This window comes from Muscardinus avellanarius, assembly GCF_963383645.1.
Source record: "Muscardinus avellanarius genome assembly, chromosome: 6".
Taxonomy (NCBI): Eukaryota; Metazoa; Chordata; class Mammalia; order Rodentia; family Gliridae; genus Muscardinus; species Muscardinus avellanarius.
The window spans coordinates 21,904,194-21,929,160 of record NC_137791.1 but is presented as its reverse complement, the minus strand read 5'-3'; the positions used below and the strand labels follow the sequence as shown (position 1 = coordinate 21,929,160).

General features: G+C 44.0%; 1 protein-coding gene across 1 annotated transcript in view; it reads right to left on the bottom strand.

Moving 5' to 3' along the window:
• DCLK2 (doublecortin like kinase 2) overlaps positions 1-24,217 on the bottom strand; it is a gene marked incomplete at both ends in the record, with an annotated part of 153,542 nt that extends 129,325 nt beyond the window's left edge. The window contains 2 exons of the mRNA XM_080697721.1: positions 1,806-2,137; positions 23,797-24,217. Of these exons, the coding sequence (XP_080553847.1) occupies positions 1,806-2,137; positions 23,797-24,217 (753 nt within the window). The remainder of the gene's footprint in view (positions 1-1,805; positions 2,138-23,796) is intronic.
• Between the last annotated feature and the right edge of the window lie 750 nt (positions 24,218-24,967).

The following is a 24,967-nucleotide window of genomic DNA, read 5'->3' as shown; positions in this document are numbered from 1 at the left end:
TGCCCATTCAGTCTGGAGTCTTTTATTTATTTTATTTCTTGCAGTACTGAGTATAGAACTCAGGGGCTTTCTACCTCCGGGCTATACTCCCAGACCTATTTTATATTTTATTTGGAAACAGGGTCTCACTAAGTTGCTGAAAGCATCACTAAGTAGCAGAGGCTGGCTTCGAACCTGTGCAATCCTCCTGTCTCAGCCTCCCAAGCACGGGGATTACAAGCATGCGCCACCAAGCCCAGCTGACCTAATTTATTTTTACTTATATGTTAAGTAAATCTCAAGGAATTTTGTTGTTAAACTATGCTATTAACTCCACTGTACAAAGTATCTGTTTTCATTAATACTATGAACCTATTTGGTATAGGCTAGTACATACCTTGTATACACTAATTTAATTAACTAGCACATTCTCATCTTACCATATTCTACTATCATTTTTAAAACCTATTTTTTTTTTTTTTTTTTTTTTTTTTGCCAGGCATAGTGTTACACTTGTAATCCCAACTTTCGGGAGGCTGGGACCAAAGGATGGCGGTTCGCACATAGCCTCAGCTACTTAGTGAGGTTCTCCGCAACTTAGTGAGACCCTGATTCAAAAATAAAGAATAAAAATAGGGCAGGAGGTGTAGCTCAGAGGTCGAAAAAAAAACCTATTTTTTTAATTTTTATTTTTGTGCTGGGGATTGAAACCAAGACTTTATGCATGCTAGCCATGTGCTCTACCAATGAGCTTCACTACTAGTTCCAAGAACGTATTTCTAAAATTTTGCAGAAAATATTCTAGCAACTAGCTCTGGTCTTAGAAAACTAGTGTTTTATACCAGTCTCTGTAACTAAAAGAGGCAAACACTTCAAAATATATTAAGTATGTTAGGGGGAAGAAAATAGGATGAAGATACAGATTTACTATGTTGGAAGCAATAATTTTTCATACGATGTAAATATAAATAATAACTTCATGGACACCGGGGAAAATCTACTTCAGAAGCCACATGTTTCCTTTGAGGAATGCTAATCAATCTGTGGGAAATTCAACATTTATAAAACTTCTATTCATGTGTTCTTGCAACACGCCCGAGTGTTTTTGGTCCATTAGATTCCTTGATAAATAGTTACCGTGATTCAACTTGAGTTTTCCTGGGCAAGCGTAGTTTATATTTTCAGAAGTGCTGACTAATTGCCTCCATTTTTCCCTCTGAAACTTCCATGGATATTCCTATAAAAGTACTCTCTTTTAAATGCATTTTCCATATTATACATAAATGAGGAGAAAAGGCTTTTCTAAAGATGTTAAATAACTTTAATTTTCTGTGATATGCAAGCGAATAAGGACCTCACTAAACAGTCATTATTATTTTTTTTTTTCCCCTGTGGTACTCGGGATTGAACCTAGGGGCTTTCTACCTTCATGCTATACCCTCAGCCCTTTCTTTATGTTTTATTTCGAAACAAGGTTTTGCTAAGTTGCTGAGGGTGGCCTTCAACCTTCAATCCTCCAGTCTTAACCTCCCAAGGACCACCACGCCCAGCAACTGCTGTGTTGTACACACAGCCCACTTGACATACAACCTTCTACAGATTTTAGACATTTACGTTTTCCTTCGACTTAACCTGCAAGAGTATATGATGCACTTGCATATTTATGCACTTTTGAGATACAAGCCACTTAACTGTTTTACAATAAAGGCCAACACACACACACACACACACACACACACACACACACACACTCTCTCTGTTTTCAGCACACTGCTTACTTTCGTCGCACGTCTCACCGCTGGGAGGTGGTGAGCCAAGGCCCTTACCTGCTTCCCGTCCAGGGTGCACAGCCTCTTGACCACCCCTGAGTCCAGTTTAATGGCTTCGGTGATGTCTGTTAAAACCTGCTCGAAGGAATGGGCCGTCTTCTTGTTGAGGAGGATGCGCACGGCCTTGCGCGGCTTCACGCCGCTCCGGATCACGGTCACCAGCTTGGGTTTGATGAAGTCTTTGCTCTCCTTCAGTTCACTTCTCCCGGAGGCGGCGGCGGCCCCGCGGCTCGGCCCGCCCTTGATGTTCACCGACCAGTTCGGATTAATGTTTTTGGTGTAATCGACTTTTCGAAATGGTTCGTTGGATGCACACACGTAACTCTCACCTAAGAAGCAAAAATTAACTTTGTCAGCATGGTTATCCCTGTCACAGGCAAATTCTATCTGAAAAAGAGCTACTTGGTTTGTGTGTGTGTGTGTGTGTGTGTGTGTGTGTGTGTGTGTGTGTGTGTGCACGCGTGTTTCTGAGGATGGAAGCCAGGGGCCTTCTACCTCTGGGCTGCACCTCAACCTTTTTTTTTTTTTTTTTTTTTTTGCAGGTCTGGGGATGGAACCCAGGAGCATTTGACCTCCGAGCTACACTCCCAGCCCTATATTTTATTCTTTATTTTGAAACCGGGTCTCAGTGAGTTGCAGAGGGCCTCACTAAGTAACTGAGGCTGTCCACGAACCGCGATCCTCCAGGTCTCAGCCTCCCGAATGCTGGGATTACAAGCGTGCGCCACCACGCCCAGCCACCTCAACCTATTTTATATTTTATCTGGACACAGGGTCTCACAAAGTTGCTGAGAGCCTCACTAAGTAGCTGAGGCTGGCTTTGAACCTACATGGTCCTCCTGTCTCAGCCTCCCAAGCGCAGGGATTACAAGCGTGCGTCACCACGCCCAGTGTAAGAAGAGTTACTTGAAACCCACTAAGTGAACAGCTGAGCTCAGGTTCACTGAAAGGGGAGGGAGGCACTGCATCCTTTCCCTTTGGTGCTAACCCATCTCCCTGTCTTTAAACAGTATCTAGACTGCTTTTCAGAAGATAACATGGATTATAAAATGAAAAGTACTACACCAAGAGATTAGAGCAAGATCTGGGTTTTATTTGGATAAAGCACATCACCTTGGATAATTCAGTTTTCCACACTTTCATTCTGAGTTTTATTAGCTATAAAGTAAAATAGCTGAATCAGCTCAATTTTAAATATCTCTAGCGGTGTGTGATAGCACGACCTGTAATCCCAGTACTTGGGAGGCTGAGACAGGAGGATTGCAGGTTCCAAGAAAGCCTCAGCAATGTGACAAGACTCTCAGCAACCTAGCAAGGCCATGTTTTGAAACCAAATAAATAATCCGGGCATGATGGAGCACACCTGTAATTCCTGTACTTGGGAGGTTGAGACAGAAGGATCTCAGGTTCAAGGACAGCCTCAGCAAGTTGTGAGACTTTTTTTTTTTTTTTTTTGGAGTACTGGGGAACCCAGGGGCCTTCTACCTCTGGGCCACACTCCCAGACCTATTTTATATTTTATTTGGAAACAGGGTCTGTTAAGCCAGCTGAGGCTGGCTTCAAACCTGCGCAATCCTCCTGTCTCAGCCTCCCAAGCGCGGGGATTATAAGCGTGCGCCACCACACCGGGCTGGTGAGACTCTTTATCAACCTAGTGAAACCCTGTTTCCAAATAAGAAATAAAATAAAGATGGGCCAAAGGTGAAAGAAATCTAGATTCAATCCTCAGTACCAAAAAAAAATAAAATAAAAATAAAAAATAAAAGCTGGGGTGGTGGCACTTGTTTATAATCCCATTATTTAGGAGGCTGAGACAGGAGGATCACAGGTGCAAGCTACTGAGTGAGGCCCTCTGCAACTTAGTGAGACCCTGTTTCAAAATAAAAAATAAAAGCTGGACATGGTGGTGCATGCTTGTAATTCCAGCATTTGGGAGGCTGAGACCAGAGGATCACGGTTCACAGAAGGCCTCAGCTACTTAGTGAGGTCCTCCGTAACTTAGTGAGACCCTTTTTCAAAATAAAAAATGAAAAATAGGGCAGGGGGTGTAGCTTGGAGATCGAATGCCCTTGGGTTCCATCCCCAAACCCTCTAAATAAATAAATAAATAAATAAATAAATAAATCAGCTAGGGGTATAACTCAGAGGTAGAATGCCCCTGGTGTCAACCCCCAGTTCTGCAAAAATAAGTAAGTAAATAATAAATGAATAAATAAATAAATAAGTCTGGGGTGTAGCTCAGAAGTAGAAGGCTGGGTTCAATCCCTGGTATCAAAAGTAATTAATACTAATTAATTAATATTTCTTAGTACCAAGAGCCTATTCACTAATTTATGGGTTTTAAAAAAACCTTTCTGTTAGAAATAACTATAACACAATAATTAATATTTCTTAGTACCAAGAGCCTATTCACTAATTTATGGGTTTAAAAAAAAACTTTCTGTGAAATAACTATAACACAAAACAATATATTCATATGGAGAAATAAAAGTTATTTTCTTCCAATTACAGATTTCAGTCTTAATGAATGATACCACCTCATCTACACGTAACTGGCCAGTGATGTTGTTAGACAATCACTTGCTCAACGAATGGAACACTGCAAGAGTGAAGGGGAGCTTTGGCAACTCAAAGAAACACACCTCAGAGACTTGGGCTCTTTTTTTTTTTTTTAAGGAATGTAAACTTAAAATACTTCAAAAGTTTAAATAGACAACCTTTTCTTTATCGATTTATATAGGAGAGGGAATTATGTAGGTAAAATGCTGTGTTCACTGGTCATAAAACCTGCTTAATTTGTACTAAGTATAACATAAGATTTAGTCTCTTTGTCAACTAAGGCTAATCAATGATTGCTAGTTTGTTTTTAAGTTCCCAAATTATATGCCAGGATACCATAATTTTTCTTTCAGGATACTCAAAAGTCATCCAATTTTTTTAGTCTCAAGTTTCTGATGTACAAGATAAGATGGCTGCCGGGAATGGTGGTACCACCACTGTAATCCCAGTACTTGGGAGGCTGAGAGAGAAGACTCGCAGGGTCAAGGCCAGCCTTGGCAATCTAGTGAGGTCCTCGGCAACTTAATGAGAACCTTTTTCAAAATAAAAAATAAAATAAGGCTGGGCATGTAGCTTAAGGGTAGAAGGCCCCTAGGTTCATGAAACCCCTAATACCACACAAAATTTTAAAAAGGGTCCATCTAAGCTAAAATTTTCTCTATGATACAACTCAAAAAGAATCCATTATTTTTCACATATTTGGTATTAATGGACTCATTCTTAATATATTATTTATACATGCCTTAATTATGATCAATACTTAAAGTGACAAGTAGTTAAAGAGAATTCCTGAGGAAAATCTATTAATATCGATCACTTAAGGATTATCATAATGTTCTTGAAGTTCTGATTAATGGAGAACTTTAGTAACTCCCAAAGGCACATGAATAATTCAGTAACAGATCAGACATATAAGAAGGATTTAAAAAGAAGAGCAGTGCCTCTAATTTCCAGGTATTATTAGGGTAGTAACCAAGATAACTAGAGAACTCATCGTGGGCTTTAACACTTCCTCTACCTCACTATTCTGAAGTCTAGCTCAACCACCACCATCTAGGGTGAGATTTTTCATCTCTGTAGGTTCATTTAATTCATTTTCACTGTAAGGTCATCTGAAAAAAATGGCAAAAATTTTTGAATGTGCTATAGGGCCATGTGTGCATTCATGGGAAAAATAAATTTTAACTTTAAACCAGGCATGGTGGCGAATGATTGTAATTCTAGTACTTGGGAGGCTGAGACAAGAGGTATGTGGCCAGCCTCAGCTACTTAGTGAGGCCCTCCACAACTTAGGTGGACCTTGTTTCAAAATAAAGAATAATTAAAAAGATAAAATTCAGGCTGGGGGGGGGGGTGGCTCGGAGGTAGAATGCCCCTGCGTTCAACTGCCAGCACCAAAAAAAACAACCAAAAAAAACTTAACTTTATAGAGAGAACAACTGTCACACCAAAAAAAAAACTCTTATTATTTTACATATGATAAAAATTCAGTTGTATGTTCAGATCCAAAATAAGAGATGTCAGCTGGGCATGGTGGTACACGCCTGTAATCCCAGTACTCGGGAGGCTGAGACAAGAGGATCACAGGTTTGCAGCCAGCCTCAGCAACTTGTGAGGCCCTCCACAGCTTAGTGAGACCCTGTTTCAAAATAAAGAATAAAAAAAATAGGGCTGGAGTGTAGCACAGAGGTAGAATGCCTCTGGGTTCAATCCTCAGTATCACAAAAAACAAAAAATAAAAACGGGGGAGAGATGGAAGAACTAACCCTAAGACAAGAGTCTTGCTATCCACTCTGCCTTCTAAATGGTTCTAACAGTGGTCTCCCTCTCTGCTCCTGCCCGCCACTCACATCCTTCCTGGATCAAAGCAAGAGTCTTCTGGTTTTCTGCTCTTTCTCCAAAAGCATCACGAGTTTCTCAAATGGCAGTACATTCTCTGCTACTGACATGGCTGAGAAAGTACATCCTGAAGTGATAAGTTTTAAGAGACTGGTGAAATACTATGTTTTAGTCCTTTTGGATGCTACTACAAAATACTTGAAGCAGGATGCTTTATATGCAAAAAAGGTTTATTAGTACATGGTTCTGGAGGTCCAAGAACACGGTGCTGGCTTCTGCTCATCTCTAGAGGGGTCTCATGGTTCAGGGCATCGCAATGGTAGAGAAGATGTAGAAGAGATCACACAGCAAGACAGGAAACCAGAGACCTCAAAGGGCCAGTCTTGCTCTTTAGAATTCACTCATTCTCTCAGGACCTAACTCCACAAAACCAACATTAATCCCTTCTGAGGGTGACAGCCTTAAAACCTCACCATCTTCCACTAGGTCCCATCTCTTAAAAGTTCTACCACCTCTTAGCACACTACCACAGTGGGGACCACGCATCCAACACACACACTTCTGGGGACATAAACTATATCCAAGGCCGGGCGTGGTGGCGCACGCTTGTAATCCCCGCACTTGGGAGGCAGAGACAGGAGGATCGCGCAGGTTCGAAGCCAGCCACGCGCGCTGGTTTAGGAGACCCTGTTTCCAAATAAAAATGTAAAAATAGGTCTGGAAGTGTAGCCCGGAGGTAGAAGGGCTTCCAGGAACCCCAGTACCACCAAAAAAAAAAAAAAAAAAAAAAAAAAAAACGATATCCAAGCCTTAGCATGCACGCAAGAGCATTCCACCTCCAAACTACACCTTCAGTCCTTTGTATATTTTTGTTTTTGAAACAAGGTCTTGCTAGATTGCTGAGGGTCTTACTAAGTTGCTGAGGCTGATCTTGAATCTGTGATCCTCCTGTCTCAGCCTCCCAAGTACTGTGATTTCAGACATGGACCACTGCACCTGGCTAAGAAGTTTAATTTCTGACAATACTTGTGAAAATTGTACTCACCAAAATACAAGTAAGCTTTCATTTAAAAAGTGGAGTTACGCTAAGGTATAAGAGCTTGTATCATAAATATGTATTTTTCACACTTAAATATACGAAAAGCAAAGCAGCCCCTGGCATCTGGAACTGATCCGTCACAGCTAGACATTAATGTTACTACAAGCCGGTCTATCACAGTTCATTTTATTCTCCTGTTGAGCATAATCTCACAGAATATCTGTATCGAATGACAATACTCGGGCAAGTGCCTTAGAGATAGTGACACAAAAAGTCTCTGTGCAGCCCACGATGCCAAGCTCCCCCTCCCGCACTGGATGAGTGGCTGCCACTGACCACCTGTGGCCTTTGGTTCAGTCTGGTCTGCCCACGCTACATAAATGCATAAAGACATCCAACCAGAGAATTACACTGCCTTCAGACCCAACTTGTTAGACTATAGGTGTTCCTGGTAGTCTCTGGCTGAAGAGAACTGAGATACACATGTGTACATTTTCTCATTCTCCCCCAGCTTCCACCCCCGTCCTTGGACCACAACAGACTGGGGAGAAATCATTTTACAAATTCTGATAAGGTGAATACTACCTATGAAGAAGATTTTCTTTCTGTTCAGAAGGAGGATGAACAGAAGCATAAAACACCTCTATAATACAACCATTTTCAAGCATGGTATGGAATAGAAAGTCTTCCTTCGATTTAAGATTTCCTCAGGCAGCTTGGTCACAGCCTCTGACTATTGGCCTCAAAGACAGTGTGCATGACTTCACATTTAGCAGGTTGACAAATCATCCACAATGATGAAATACAACCTGGATATTGGGGTAGGAGGCCACTAACTTTCCCTCCTATCTAACCAAATGACTTGCTACATAAACACAGATGGCCAAGTCTTGCCCAAGTTCAACCTCACTGGGACGGGAGACCTGGACACATGGGTATGATTTTAGTTTCACAGGTGACTCTGAAAACAGCTCCAGTTCCAAATCACTGCCTAAACTGGAAGCTCCTTCAAAACACTGATTTTAGCTGGGCATGGCGGTGCGTGCTTGTAATCTCAGCATTCCGGAGGTAGAGACCAGAAGATTGCGATTTGCAGACAGCCTCAGCTGCTTAGCAAGGCCCTTCACAACTCAGTGAGACCCTGCTTAAAAAAAAAAAAAAAAAAAAAAAAAAACTAAAAAAATTGGGCTGGAGGTACAGCTTGGAGGTAGGTTCCATCCCTGGTACCGAAAAACAAACAAACAAAAAAACACTGATTGTACCTTCTTTCTATGACCATTACCTAGCATGGTGGCCTACAACAATCACTGAAAAGGTATTTGTCAGACTAGGGATGAAGCTCAGGAGTCAAGCACTTGCCTGCCATGTAGCATGTACCTGGGTTCAATGCCTAACACCACAAGTAGAAAAAGAGATGTGTGTCAAAGTAACAAAGAAAATGCATCATTTCCTAGACGACCTACTTATTCCATGGTTAGAGTGTGCATTTCTTCTAAGTAAAATCTGTACATGGTACAGCCATTTGCAAAGACGGATCCTGAGAGGCTCAGGGACAATCTCCTAAAGAGCCTCGTGCCTGGTCTGAGACCTCTAATGCTCAGCAGGCACACGGCCCTGAGCTCACTTCTCAGAACCAAAGAGGAAGAAAAAAGAATGACAAGAATCTAGGAAATGGGCGTCTGGGAAAACTAGCAAGGAAAAGGGATGCCCAGCAGCACCTGCTGACTTGTACTCGCTTCAGACACGAGGAGTCTGAGGCTCTCTGTAATCCCCGCACTTGGGAGGTGGAGACAGGAGGATCGCGCTAGCTTAAGAGACCCTGTTTCAAAAAATATAAAATAGGTCTGGGAGTGTAGCCCAGAGGTAGAAGGGCTTCCAAGAACCCAAGTACCACCAATAAATAAATAAATAAATAAATAAATAAATAAATAAATAAATAATAAGGCTGGGGTGTAGCTTGGAGGCAGAATGCCCCTGAGTTCCATCCCTACTACTGCAAAGAAAAAAAAAAAAAAACTCAATTTACTGATCTTAACCACTTGTCAGGTGTAGAGACTGTAATACTTCCTCTCAGTCTACAGACTGACCTTTCACTCCACTGACTTATTCGCTGGGCAGAAGCTTCTCAGTTTGATGTCATCCCACTTATTGATTTTTGCTTTTATTGCTTATGTTTTGGGGGTCGTCTCCAAGAAATCACTGCCGTGCCCAACAACATGAAAGTTTTCCCTTCTATTTTCTTCTAGGAGTTTTTCATTTTCAATTAACTGTTAGTTTTTTGTTTGTTTGTTTTTTTTTTTTTTCTGCAGTACTGGGGATGGAACCCAGGGACATTCTACCTCTGAGCTACACCCCCAGTCCTATTTTTTATTCTTTATATTTTATTTATTTATTTTGGTGGTGCTGGGGATGGAACCCAGGGGCCTTCTACCTCCAGGCTACACTCCCAGACCTATTTTTTATATTTTTATTTGGAAACGGGGTCTCTTAAGCCTGCGGAGGCTGGCTTCCAACCTACGCGATCCTCCTGTCTCTGCCTCCCAAGTGCGGGGATTACAAGCATGCGCCACCACGCCCGGCTCTTTTATTCTTTATTTTGAAACAGGGTCTCACTGAGTTGCAGAGGGCCTCGCTAAGTAGCTGAGGCTGTTCGTGAACCCGGATCGTCCTGTCTCAGCCTCCCGAATGCTGGGCTGACAAGTGTGCACTGCCACGCCCAGCTAATGGTTAGTTAATTTTATATGGTGTAAGATAAGGGCCTGATTTAATTCTTTGCATGTGGGTACCCAGTTCTTCCACCACCATTTGTTGAAGAGCCTGTCATTTTCTTCTTGTGTATTCTTGATACTCTGGGGAAGATCAGTGGCCATATGTGTGTGGGTTTTTTTCTGGGATGCCCATTCTGCTCCGCTGGTCTATAGGTCTGCTTTTTTGCTATCAACATATAGTTCTAATTACTGTATATTTTGAAATCAGGAGCTGTAATGGTTCTAGTTTTGTTTTTTTCTTAAGATTAATTTGTTATTTGGAGTCTTTTGTGGTTTCTCCGTGTGTGTGTGTGTGTGTGTGTGTGTGTGTGTGTGTGTGTGTGTGTTACTAGGGATTGAACCTAGGGGTCATTCTACCTCCAAACTACAACCTAGCATTTTTCTATTCTTTTTAAACAGGGTCTCACTAGGCTGCTGAGAGCCTAAGTTGCTAAGGTTGTCCTAGTAGCTAGGATCCTCTAATCTCAGTCTCCCTAAGTACTCAGTTTGCAGGTGCACACCACTGCACCAAGCTTATCCAAAAGAATTTTTTGTTGTTGTTCTGGAGATGGAACCCAGGGGCATTCGACTTCCAAGCTACACGCCCTGCCCTATTTTTTTTTTTTTATTATTTATTTTGAAACAGGGTCTTGCTAAGTTGCAGAGGGCCTAAGTAGTAGCTGAGGCTGTCCGCAAACTGTGATCCTCTGGTCTCAGCCTCCCGAATGCTGGGATTACAAGCGTGCGCCACCATGCCTGGCTCCCAAAAGAATTTAAAGCAGGGACTCAACTAGGCGTGGTGGTGAAAACTGTGATCCCAGCTACCGAGGAGGCTGAGGCAGGAGGATAGATCTCAAGTTCACAGCTAGCCTCAGCAACTTAGTGAGGACTTGTCTCAAAATAAAAAAGGCTGGAGAAATAGCTCAGTGATAGAGCAGCCCTGGGTTCAGTCCCCAGTGCCAGGAAGGAAGAAAGGGTGGGAGGGAGGAACTGAACCAGGTATTTATAAACCTAGGCTCACAGCAGCATTATTCACAATAGCCAAGATATGAAAATGACCAAAATGTCCAGAACTAAATGAATGGATAAGAAAATGTATGAATGGATAGAGAAAATGTATTGTATACAATGGAATTTTTATGATGAAAAGTTGAAATTTTTAAGTATTATTCCTGTATTCTGCCCCTATTAAGATCATGTGATTTTTAATCTCCAAAATATAGAGATTAAAATAGAAATATTATTCTGCTTAACAAAAAAAGAAAATCCTTCCATATGCAACAACAAGAATGAACCTAGAACACACTGTATTAAATTAAGCAAGCTAGTCACCATGGACATGGTGGCACAGCCCTATAATCCCAGTACCCGAGAGGCTGAGACAGGAGGATCACGGGTTCCAGGCCAGTCCCAACAACTTAGTGAGAACTTCAGAAATTCTAGTGAGACCCTGTTTCAAAATAAAATACGGCTTGGGATGTAGCTCAAAGGTAGAATAGCCCTGGGTTCAAACCCCTGTGCCCCCCACTCCCGCACACAAAGTTAGTCACAGCAAGATGAATACTGCTGGATTCCACTTACAATAAGATATCTAAAACAATGGAGCTCATAGAATTTAGAATGGTGGCTGCCAGGGCTGAGAGTGGAGGGAAGAGCTGCTGCCCAATAGGTGTGTAAAGTTTCAGTCACAAAGATGAATAGTTCTGTTGTCCAACACTGTGTTTATAGTTGACAGTACTGCTTTGCACGCTAAAAGATTTTAAGTGCTCTTACCATAGTTTTAAAAAGTTACCGTTAGAAGTGAAAAAGACACCTGCGACCTTACGGGGTGGGGAAGGTGGACCTCAGCAATGTGAGCCTGCGTTGCTATCAGTTACTAGGAAGTCTCTTACTCAGGGCTGCTGAAGTATCCATAGTAACCACCCAACACTGCTCAGGGCTTTACTGACAATCCCCACATCTGCAGCAGCAAAGCTGGACACTGAGACTATCCCTACCTCTTAGAATGAAAGCAAACACTGAACTTCAGGGGCACCTGTTTATAAGCCTAGCGTGCAAAGACTCTTCATCATTAGAGAAAAGGACAAGGACACACACACACACACACACACACACACACGGTAATGCAGAAAAAGGGAAGGCAAAGAGGAGAGAAAAGACAGGGGCAGAGCCGGGCGTGGTGGCGCACGCTTATCATCCCCGTGCTTGGGAGGCTGAGACAGGAGGATCGCAAGTGTTCAAAGCCAGCCTCAACTACTTAGTGAGGCTCTCAGCAACTTAGTGAGACCCTGTTTCCAAATAAAATATAAAAAAGGTCTGGGAGTATAGCCCGGAGGTAGAAAGCCTTTGGGTTCCACCCCCAGTACCACCAAAAAAAAAAAAAAAAGACAGGGGCAGATGCTATTAGCAAAATCTTAAGAACCAAAATGTTTTCCTAACTTCCAAAACTAAGGGGATAGCAATGACTGCAAAAGAACATAAGCAGGGAAAATATATTCAGGCCTGCCCGCATCTCCAAGATGGCTCGATGTCTTCCTTCAAGTGAAACATTTGTGAGATGCGGGGTGGGTTATAATCCAACGCGCCTATCTCCATCTCAAACACACCACAGGCGAGTTCCCACACACAGCTGGTTAAAAAAAATACAGGGTGGGGGGACGAGTAGGCCTGATTTATTAGTCTCTTGTGGCAAACAACTTAATTGGGCTTGCTAACCAAACTAAACACTGGCTAAAATTTAATTGTAACAATTAACCATGCATGGTGGTACCACCTATAATCCCAATACTTGGGAGGCTGAGACAAGAGGACTGCATGTTCGAGAACAGCTTCAGCAATTTAGCAGGACCCTCAGCAACTGTTTCAAAATAAAGAATAAAAAATAGGGCTGGGGGTGTAGCTTGGAGGTAGAATGCCCGGAAGTTCCATCCCAAGTACCACACACACACAAAAAAATTTAATTAAAAATAAAAAGGTAAAGCCGGGCATGGTGGTACAAGCTTGTAATCCCAGCATTCGGAAGGCTGAGACTGGAGGATCGCGGTTCACAGACAGCCTCAGCTACTTAGTGAGGCCCTCCGCAACTTAGTGAGATCCTGTTTTGAAATAAAGAATAAAAAATAGGGCAGGGGGTATAGCTCGGATGTCAAATGCCTTGGGTTCCATCCCCAGGCCCACAAATAAAATAAAATAAAATCATATAAAATGGTAAAAGAATAGATCATAGGAATCAGGAAAGTCACACAAAACGCACTGCTCTGGCCCATGAGGTGTCCGCACACTATGCTCACTGGACAGGCAGGATCATCACTGCTGCGTCCGCCTGCCGAGAACACGGAGAGCAGGCTCAGTGCTCCTCCCACATTCCTGAAGACAAGACTGAACAAGGCCACCTCCTAACGCCGGGCTAAGATACCGTCCACCAAAAGAGAGGCGCAAAGGTGACAAAAGTGATGTGGCCGCACGTCCGTCTTCAAGCAGAGATCGGGGGTGTTTAACCTCAGATCAAAGAAATTACCTAAAACACAAAGCCAAGGTCCTACCCACTGAGAAATAAATTTTAGCTCATCTCCTTAGAGGAGGCTGCCTGAGATCACATCCAGGTCTGTATTCCTGAACCTCACGCCAGTGCCAAGGTGGGCTACATGCAGAGGTCACTTTGAGATGTTAATTTTATTCTTTCTTTCTTTCTTTCTTTCTTTCTTTCTTTCTCTTTCTTTTTTTGGTGATGGTGGTAGTACTAGGGATTGAACCTAGGAGCATTCTACCTCTGAGCCACACCCCCAGCCCTTTTTTTATTTTTTGTTTTCAAACTCGATCTCATTAGGTTGCTGAGTCTTGCTAAGTTGCTGAGGCTGTCAACAAATCTCTGATCCTCCTGTCTTAGCCTCCCAAGTACTAGGGTTACAGGCATGCACCACCACACCTGGCTTGTGCTTATTCTGATGGTAAAATTTAAAATACTTTTACTGCCCTGTTCTGGAACATCAATCTGAATGACTACTTCTATTTTTTTATTTTTTTATATTTTTTGTGGTACTAAGGGTAAAACCCAGGGGCTTTTCTACCTTCAGGCTATACTCCCAGACCTATTTTATACTTTATTGGGAAACAGGGTCTCACTAAGTTGCTGAGATCCTCACTAAGTAGCTGAGGCTGGCTTCAAACCTGTGCGATCCTCCTGTCTCAGCCTCCCAAGCGCGGGGATTACAAGGGTGCGTCACCATGCCCGGCTCTTGAATGCCACGTCTAAACAAAGTACAGCCACGCCAGTGTCCAAAGCCCCAACTCTTTGGATATCAAGCGGTGTAACTTTAGTAGGAATTAATCGGGAAAAAGAGAAATGGTCTTAATATATGTAAAAGACAAGTTCATAGCAAGTCAAGGCCAGAGGACATTAATTTTTCTCTGCAGAAATAAAGGCTTGTTAGCAGTATAAAACTGACTCATTACGTGGTATTCTAAAACACAGCACACCGAATTCAGCATTCAGTACTATGGTCACACTGGGAACACCAATTTAGTTTGAGCAAACAAGATCTGTAGCTTCATAATGCTATTTTACATTTTTATTGGTTATGCAATTCTGTTGATATTTTCCCTGTCAATTTGGATTGTACTGCTGTGTAAGCACATCTTTTATATTTATAAGTCCTTAAGTGACAGTGTAATCCGAGTAATTAAGGCGACGCTGGGCTTCTGCCCTTGGGTTTTCTTTGTTTCATTTTTGGTAGTAGGGATTGAACCCAAGGGCATTCTAACACCGTGTTACAACCCCTGCCAGGAACCCCTTTTTATGCAACAGGGTCACACTAATTGCTGAGGGGTGTTTGTAAGTTGCTGAGGCCTGCAATCCTCCTGTCTCAGTCTCCCAAGTACTGGGGTTACGGGTGTGCGCCGCGGTGCCTAGCTGCGGTTCTGCAATGAGGGTTTAGATGTTTATAGTGTTTCCAGGGATTTTTAGGTTTTGGACATCGAGAGCTCAGGGACTCGTGCATGCCAAGCACACAGTTTACCACCCACCTACATCCCAGCCTTGGCGTTTTAAGGTGGCCAAAACACTGCTGAAGTTTGAAAAATAAATGCAACCCCCAGTTGGACAGGAAGAATAACAGCTAATGTTCCATAACATTGTAGGATAATAATAGTTGACAATTAATCGAATGTTTCAAAATACCCAGTAGAGAGGATTTTGAATGTCCCTAGCACAAATTATTAGTGTCTGAGGTGATATTGATCGTGATTATGATATTTCAGTACATGTTTACAGTGTGTGCTTAAGTATACGTAAGTATATGCATATGTCTATAAACACCGTAATCTTAATGATATTGAGAGAGATCTTTGAATTGAAATAGGTCTATCCGATAATACTTGTAAATAAACCAGGGCATGATGGATACAGGGTCAGCTCTTTAGTGATCTCACCACCTACACAGAGGCAAAACCTTCCAAAATAGACTTTGTCAGATATGGAATGGCCATGTATTGAAGGGCTGTTCAGCTTTGGGAGGTGACTGGCCACATTCCTGGGTTAACTTACTGACAGCTGAGTGGGCTGCTGGGAGGTGGTGGCCGCTGTGGACAGTGGCGCGTGGCTGGAGGAAGCGGGTCGCTGGGGGTGTGCCCTGACAGGGTGTTTATTCCCGTCCTTTCCGTTTCCCAACTGCAGAGATCTGAGCAGCTCCCCTCCTCCACATCCTCCTGCCGGGATGCTCTGCCCAGACTCAGAGCCGCCACAGCAAGAGACAGACAGCTAGGAACTAAACCTCTAAACCTCTGAGCTAAAAAACCCTTTCCTGCCTGGCGTGGTGGCGCACGCTTGTAATCCCAGCATTCAGGAGGCAGAGACCGGAAGATGGCGGTTCGTGGACAGCCTCAGCTACTTAGTGAGGCCCTTCGCAACTCAGTATGACCCTGTTTCAAAAATAAAAGAGACTAAAAAATAGGGCTGGGGTGTAGCTCGGAGTGTACCTCCTGGGCACATCCCCAGTACTGGGGGGGGGAAAAAAAAAACCTTTCTTGCATTAAGTTTTTATGTCAGGTGTTTGGTCACAGTGACAAAAAGCTGGCAACAAGTTCCCCAAATTCTGGAGATCTCTGCTTAACAATTTCCTCCCCTATCCCTTAACCTCACTGTGGGTCTACGGGAAAACTTGGGCCAAGTTTTAAGCAAGTAATAAGGATAACGGCTCAGAACAATTCAGCACAAGTGATGAAGGATTTGGGTCAGATTTAAAAAAAGAAAGAGGCGATGATGTGTAGGGATGAGAGAGAATAAACAGCCGTAGAGGAAGACACGCTCACGGTGTCAAGAGGGCGAAGAGGCTGCCATGCAGAAGGGCGAGGGCCGGGTAATGCTCAGTGGAGAGAGTGCGCTGAGCACGGGGAGCCCCTGGGCTCAATACCTACCGCACCCCCAAAATAATTAGTAGGATGAGCCTGGTACTCCAGAGCTAGAGGGAAGAAGTTACAGGACACATATCTTGTTGTAAGATGCTGAAGATCACTAGCTTTATCGAGAGGCAACTGAAAGTTTATAGTGCTAAACGCTCTGTTTAAACATCATTATTAGATTCCTATGGAACCTTTCAGCTTTGATGGTTCTACTAAGACCCAAGACCCTAAGCTATCTGCTTAACAAACATAAGCATAACTAGTAGTTTCTATAACCTCCTTTTTCTTTCTTGATTCTTTTCTTAGGTACTGGGAATGGAACCAAGGAACATTATACATCCGAGCTACACCCCCCCAGTCCCATTTTTTTATTCTTTATTTTGAAACAGAGTCTCGCTAAGTTGCAGAGGCTGGCTGCAAACCTGAGGCCCTCCTGTTTCAGCCTCCCAAGTACTGGGATTACAGCTATGCGCCACCATGCCTAGTTTTTTTTTTTTTAATTTAAGATGAGGCAAAATAAATAGATTAAAAGACTAAAAGGATAAATGCTATCCAAGCATGGTGGTGCACACCTGTAATCCCAGTACTCAGGAGGCTGAGACAGGAGGATCACAGGTTCGAGGTAAGTCTCAGCAACCTAGCAAGATCCTTTTCCAAAAATTAAAAATAAAAAAGGCTGGGGGTGTAGCTCAGAAGTAGAATGCCCCTGGGTTCAATCTCCAGTAAAATACATGCACGCAAGCACACACACACACACACACACACACACACACGTGCATGCACATATGATAAGTGCCAGACTTGGTGGCACACACCTGTAATTCCAGGTACTCAGGAGGCTGAGGCAAGAAGATGGAAAAATTCAAGGCCACCTTGGGCAACTCAATGAGACCAAAATAAAGAGGGCTAAGGATGTGGGTCAATGGTAGAGTTCCTTAGTTCAATCAAATCCACTTAGAAAGAAAGGAATTATACTGTTACTATTTAAAACTTAACAAGTGTATTCTGAGATTTGTAACACACTAAGAGATCAATGAACATGCTTTTAAAATGTCCACTGTATTATATTTTGGTTGTAAGAGACTATAGTAATTTAAGAAACAAAAGATAACATAGTTGCTCATAACTATAGGTTCTTTGAATCACTTTATTAGATATTAATACATGTTACAGTGTAGCCAGGCATGGTGGTGCACACTTGTAATCCCAGCATTCAGGAGGCTGAGACAGGAGGATTGCGGTTTGAGGACAGCCTCAGCTACTTAGTGAGACCCTGTTTCAAAATAAAGAATTAAAAAAAATAGGGCCTGAGGTATAGCTCAGAGTTAGAATGCCCCTGGGTTCCATCCCCAATACCACACACACACACACACACACACACACACACACACACACACACACAAAGCTACAGTGTAACCAAATATGTATAAGTTGTTCTCAAGACCCAATATTTCCCCATTTTTTTAGGATATAAGGTTATAGGTGTTGAGAAATTACACTATGAGAATTCTGCTTTAGGCTATACAAGAACTGCCTAAAATTAGAATATACCTTGAATTAAAATTTTAAAATGATAGTACATCTTAAAGAATGAGAGGTTGTTGATGTAAATTCTTTTTTTTTTTTTTGTGGTACTAGAGTTCCTGGAAGCCCTTCTACCTCTGGGTTACAATCCCAGACCTGTTTTATATTTGGAAACAGGGTCTCTTAAGGCAGTGCGGCTGGCTTCAAACCAGCGCGATCCTCCTGTCTCCGCCTCCCAAGCGCGGGGATTACAAGCGTGCGCCACCACCGCCGGCTGATCTAAATTCTAACCTGAAAATATTTGCGACTCATAGAATAGAAATGAACAGAATATGTTAAAACTAAATATGAAAAAAATTGCTAAAAGGCTGAGATCAAAGGATCATAGGTTCAAGACCAAACTATACCCCCAAACTTGTTTCCACTTTTTATTTTTATTTTTAATGCTTTTATTGGTTCATTAGAGTCTGGTAGCATAATGGGAACTTAGTGAGACCCTGTTTCAAAAATAAAGAATAGCCGGGCATGGAGGCGTGCACTTGCAATGTCAGCATTTGGGAGACTGAGACAGGACAGCCTCAGCTACTTAGTGAGACCTTTCGTAACTCAGTGAGACCCTGTTTCAAAATAAAGAATAAAGAATAGGGCTGGGGGTGTACCTTGGAGGTAGAAAGCCCCTGGGTTCCATCCCAAGTATCACAAAAAATAATAAATAAATAAATAAATAAAGAGTAAAAAATAGGGCTGGGAATATAGCTCAGCAGTAGAATGTCCCTGGGTTCAATCTCCAGTTCTACAAAATAAGAAGAAGAATGAGGAAAAGGAAGAGGAGGAGGAGGAGATGATGAAGACGAAGATGAAGAAAAGAAGAAGAAGAAGAAGAAGGTGGGCTTTAAAGGCAGGTACAGAAGTGCGCGCCTATTATCCCAATACTCGGCAGGAGATTCTCAGGTTTAAGGAAGGCCTAAGCATGTAGTGAGGCTCTCATTAATTTGATGAGATCCTCTTTTAAAATTAAAAATAATCAGGCTGGGGCATAGCTCAGAGGTAGAATACCCCTGGGTTCAATTCCCATTACCAGGAAAAAAAAAAAAAAAAAAAAAAGAGGCTTTACAGGTCTAAAATTCAATGTTAAACTGTCATATACAAAGTACTGACTTCATATGCAAACATGCCATGGGATTTAAGTTTCTTTTCTCACCCTAACAAGTTCCAAAAACTCAATTTCTAATAATAATAATAATAATAATAATAATAATAATAATAATAATAATAATAATATTATTATTATTATTATCTTCATTTCAGGCATGGAAAATCCTAAATATAATCTGGGCTCTTGAGACTCATTTTTTACTTAACAAATGCTCTCAGTAACTGTGTTTTGGTTTCTTTAACATCTTCAAAGAGACTGACCTAAGCAAACAGGATTTTGCTAGATTTGGTAAGAGAAGCGGAGATGCTTGACTTCTTTGGAACCTTATTTTTCACAAATGTTCGAGTTAACCTAATGAAGGAATGAAAGCAGCATATCCAAATAGCCAACATTATCTCCTATACCCAAACCACAGCCTCTTTATCATGTACTGGGTAAAGGGTAGCAATAACATCAATGACGTCTTACTCTGGAATGAGAGATGTGGCAACAGTAGTTATCTGGCCTTTGGCAAACACTTTGCTTGATAGGGGGACATTGCAGCCTCGGCCTACTTCGTTTTCGGAATGACAGGTTCTGGCCACTGGAAGGTAGCCCAGGCCATCAAACACTCGGTAACTGGCCACTCAGGCAGGAGAAGAGCACACACCATTAGAGCATCAGGGACCCAACACAGAGGGGCTCCGCCAACCTCTCGTACAATAGGAAAGGATACTGAACACAGACCTGAGATGACCTCTCTCTCTCAAGTCCACAGTCGAAAAGCCCTACAATTCTCACATGGCCAGGCCTTATTTTCACTATCTTTATATTTCTTCAGGATATCCAAATTATCCAAATACAGCTGAAATAAATGCTCACAAGGGAAGAAGACTCATGGAACACAGGACATCCTATGTTGGCTAGTAGAGATGCTCCACCCTGGGCAGGCTCAGGGCTGTAGACGGCTCACCCTGATTTGTTCAAGATTGACTGCCAGAAGTCACCATCCTCTTATGAGAGGAGGTCCTCATCCAGTTGTCAAGAACAAGCAGCTTATAGGAATGCACATGGATTCAGGGAAAATGACCCAGCAAGGGCGGGCAAACCAATGAGCTGAAGGTGCCAGTGGTTCAGTGTGGGCAAGAGGAGTGCTGGCTAGTGCTGGAACTGCCTTTGGTCTCCAGAGACTCAAGGTCACTGGCAGGAGGAGGAAATCTGGGCCATGCAAATTTCTTTGTCATCTGAGTTCAATGGGATTGTAACTCTGAATGACTGCCTAAATCCTGCTGTCTTGAGTCATCACATCCTATTCTTGCTAAGGATAATCTAGAAAAAAACAGTATCTTTCAAACCATTAGTCTCATGGGATGGAACAGGCAAAGGAGAAAAGAGTCAAATACAATAGTGTAACGGACTGAAAGTCTTTAAAAAAAAAGATCAACTAAATGGGGGGGGGAGAGGGGGGAAAGACTCTAACATGAAATAAAGCAGTCAATTTGAACAACATGGAAATTTGAGTACTAAACAAAGATCCATTGTCGGAGAGAGTTCTACTCTGACAAAAATAAAAACGACTGCCCAAGCCAGGCCAGTCAGTGGTGCACGCTTGTAATCCTAGTACTTGGGAGGCTGAGACAGGAGGATGACAGGTTTGAGGACAGCCTCAGCAAGTAGTCAGACTCTCATCAACACAGCAAGACCCGATTTCCAATAAAAATAAAATTGGACTACAGGTGTAGCTTGGAGGTAAAACATACCTGGGTGCAGTCCCCAGTACCAAAAAAAAAAAAAAAAAAAGACTGCCCAAAATGTCTTCTTTTGCAGTTATATCAAAACAGCTTGACTCAAGTGTGTAAAGCTATAGAAATATTTATTCTGCAAATATCTATTATAAGTCTATCATCATTTATCTTACTGTGGGGTAATTTGTACTCCACACACAGTGCTTTCTCAAAATCCCATCCTCCAACTATCAACCAATGAATGATTTGAAAGAAATTTGTTATCTGTCAATTTGTGGTTGAAACTACAGCCTAAGAATTAGACCCAGTGGGCCATGCATCTCCTGGGTAGTGACAACGGACGCAATATACAATATGTGCTCCCAGTGATTACTGTGGAAAATAGTCATTTAAATCACCTCTCCAAGCCGGGCGTGGTGGCGCACGCTTGTAATCCCCGCGCTTGGGAGGCGGAGACAGGAGGATCGCGCAGGTTCGAAGCCAGCCGCGCTGGCGTAAGAGACCCTGTTTCCAAATAAAAATATAAAAATAGGTCTGGGAGTGTAGCCCGGAGGTAGAAGGGCTTCCAGGAACCCCAGTACCACCAAAAAAATTAAAAAGATAAAAAATAAATCGCCTCTCCTAAAATGACACTCACCTTTGAAGTACCTTAAGTTTATGTAGCAAATAAATTATTACAATTTCAGAGGAGACTATTAAAATTGCTGACCCCAGAGGCCACACCAGGAACAGTATCTGAAGGGCCTGTAACAAGTGCATAAGCAATACACGCTGCCTCACCCCTCCACGGGACTGATCCCCCAACTTGGGTCAGTCAGAAAGTCAATCAGTCTAAAAAATCTAGGCAAATGTTGCTTTTAAGTATTTAATATGTTTCTTTAAAAGGGTCAGGCTGAACGTGGTGGCACATGCCTTTAATCCCAGTATTTGGAAGGCTCAGACAGGAGGATGGCTGTTTGGAGGCCCATCTCAGTGAGGATTTAGTGAGTATCTCAGCAGCTTAGTGAGGCCTATTTTCTTTCTTTCTTTCTTTCTTTCTTTTTTTCTTTCTTTCTTTCTTTTTGTGTGATACTGGGGATGAAACCCTTCTACCTCCAGGCTACTACACTCCCAGACCTATTTTATACTTTATTTGGAAACAAGGTCTCTTAAGCCAGGGAGGCTGGCTTCGAACCTGCAAGATCCTCCTGTCTCCGCCTCCCAAGCGCGGGGATTACAAGCGTGCGCCACCACGCCCAGTGATCACAGCTTTATTTTTTATTCTCTATTTTGAAACAGGATCTCACTGAGTTGCGAGGTCCTCACTAAGTAGCAGAGGCTGGCCGCGAACCGCGATCCTCCTGTCTCAGCCTCCCAAATGCTAGGATTACAAGTGTGTGCCACCACACCTGGCTCCTGGTTTTCAAAATAAACTAAAAAGAGCTGAAACAGCCCCCATTACTTAATGAGACCCTGCTTCAAAATAAAAAATAAAAAAAATAGGGCTGGGGGGTGGGTGTCGCTCAGAGGCAGAATGCCCCACCATTCAACCTCTAGTTCAACAACAAAAACAAGGACTAGGGAAGGTAAAATTAAAAAAAAAAAAGAAAAGTGGTCAGGCCTTTGTAACAATGTGTCTTCATTTTATTTACACTCCTACAGATATCTTTACCTCCTTGAAACCTTTGCAAACAAAACACACTACTGACCAAGAGAACGTGTGAAGCCACAAACAGGCACCCACTGAAGAAGGGGATTGCTTTGGGGTGGGTGGTCATCTAGCCAGATCAAGAAAAACGTCTGATATCAGTGACTCCCTGGGAGAAACTCGCTGTCTTCCGGCACTCCTCCTTCTGGCTGTATTGGCTTATTACAGGTGAACAGTAGATAAAGTAGCAGTTGCTGCAGGCACCTGCTTAGGTTTCCTCATCTGCAAAACGGGGATAATGCCTTTAGAACCTACTGTGTTCTAAACTAGGATAACATAAGAAAACCGCCTGGCTTGATGACTACATGGAATATGGCATTCCCGTTAAGAAAGAAGCTTGAGGACTAACCACCTAAAGCAATCAGAACATATCTGAGGTCTGTTTGATCTTTGTGGGTGCGTCTAGAACTAGAAGCAGCTTCTTAAATACTACGAATGCTTTTTATCCCTGAAAGAATAAATAAATAAATAAATATTGCAGGAACTCCAGAATGACCCAACTAAGTAAGTCCCTCTGAGCGATGCATGGCTGTCAGGCCAGGATCACTAATTTATGATCGTCCCCAACTGCTGATTCCAATCGTCTCTAACTGGCTGCTCTTATTAGAGGGGAAACGCACCAGAGACCGACCTTGACTCACCTCATCTCCAACCCAAAGTGGGAAATCCTTTAGTACAATGGTTCTCAACCTTGGAGGCTCAATAAAAATCACCTGGGGAGCTCTGAAAATTCGAAAAGCCCAAACCGCACCCCAGGCCAATTACATCAGAATATCTTTGGGGGAGCAGGAGCCAGGCAACCCTATTTCTGAAAGTCCCAGGCGGGATCCCAGAGGCAGCCTGGGTTGGAACCTGCTGTCCAGGATAACCCCTCTTGCGCTCAAGGGGTTTCTACAGCAAGCCAAGGCAGAAAAGCCAACCTAGCGCGCTTCACGCATTTTCCAGCCAGTTTCTGGGCAGAGCAGGTAGACCACGACCCCGAACACTGGAACACCCCGGGTGCCCGCAGTGGGGGCCACGCAGGGGGCTGCACAGACGGCGCTCCTGCACCAGGGGACTGCCCCAGCTCACGGGAGAGCCGCATTTCCAAATAGTTGGCGCTTGAACAAATAATAATAATAATAATAATAATAATAGTAATAATAATAAATAAGTTAAGCCCCTTAAGAGGGGCCACCAACGCGCAAATCTGCCCCTGAGCATTAGAATCTTACTTCTCCTTTTGTCAAAAAGCAAAGCCCAGAGAAGCAGACCCGAGCGCGCGAGCCCCCCGGGCCGCTGCACCTGCAGCCGCACCTGCCGCGGCGCCCGCCCTACCTTCCAGCAGCTCGTCCAGGCTGGTGACCTTCCTGCTGCCGTCGATGGTGTAGATGGTGCGCACGCCCTGGGGCAGGTTCACGTTGTCCGACAGCGAGCGGGTGAGCTCCACCAGCAGCGCGTCGAAGGAGCGGAAGCGGTCGCTGGAGATGGCGAAGACCAGGCCCTTGAAGTAGCGGTCCCCATTGCGGTAGAAGCGCGCCTTCTTGGCCTTCTTCTCGGAGCTGAGGGCCTGCAGCGTCCGCGTGCGGTAGAAGCTGCAGTGCGCGCTGTGCGCGGGGCTGGGGACGAGCCCGTTGCCCTTGGGGCCCGAGCCGCTGCTGCCCCCCGAGGAGCCGGGCGCCCCCCTGCGCGAGCCCGGCCGCGGCCTTTTGTCCCGCTCCTGGAAGTGCTCCAGCTCGATGCTCCGGGTGCCCGCCATCGCGATGCCCCGCGCCTCAGCGCGCCCGCACACCTGGCGCCCGCATCCCGCTCGCGCAGGTGGCCCGAGCTGCCCGGGTCCCTCCCGCCGCGGAGCCCCACGCCCCCCCAAGCGCCGCCCCCGCCGGCCACGCCTCACGCCCGCTCCGGCTGCCCGGGCCGCCCCCGCCGGCGGGAGGGGCGCGTGGGGCCTCCCGGATGCCGAGCCCCCCCCCCCACGGCGGGATGCCGAGCCCCCCCCCCGCGAGGACGCAGTGCGGCGCCCTCCCCGCCCCGCACGCCCGCGCGCGCTCGCACCCCGCCCGCCCGGGCAGCGGGAGCGCGCAGGCAGGACCACAAAGGAAAGAGAGTCAAGGGCAGCCGCGCCCCCCCCCCGCCGCCCCCCAGCACCGAGCCCCCGCCCGCAGGGACCCGCCGCCGCGCCCAGCCTGGGCACCGGGTGTATTCTTTTTTCTTAACAGCAGATCTATTGCTTTATTTATTTAAATAAATAAATAAGTAAATAAATAAATAAATAAATAACCATGCGTTGAGAAAGCAGCCTTTACACTTTCCACCGCAGATTCGCTAATCCGGCTCAGCCGCTGCTAATGAATGAAGTTGCTGGGGTTTGAGTTTCGATCGCTAATGTGTATTCGAGAGGAGTCCTGTGCACGCGTCGATTCCTTCCCCGGGGATGCCCGGGCCCAGGGAAACGATGCTTACACCCATCCCCCACACACTCGCTTTTATTCAACATTCTTATTTCATG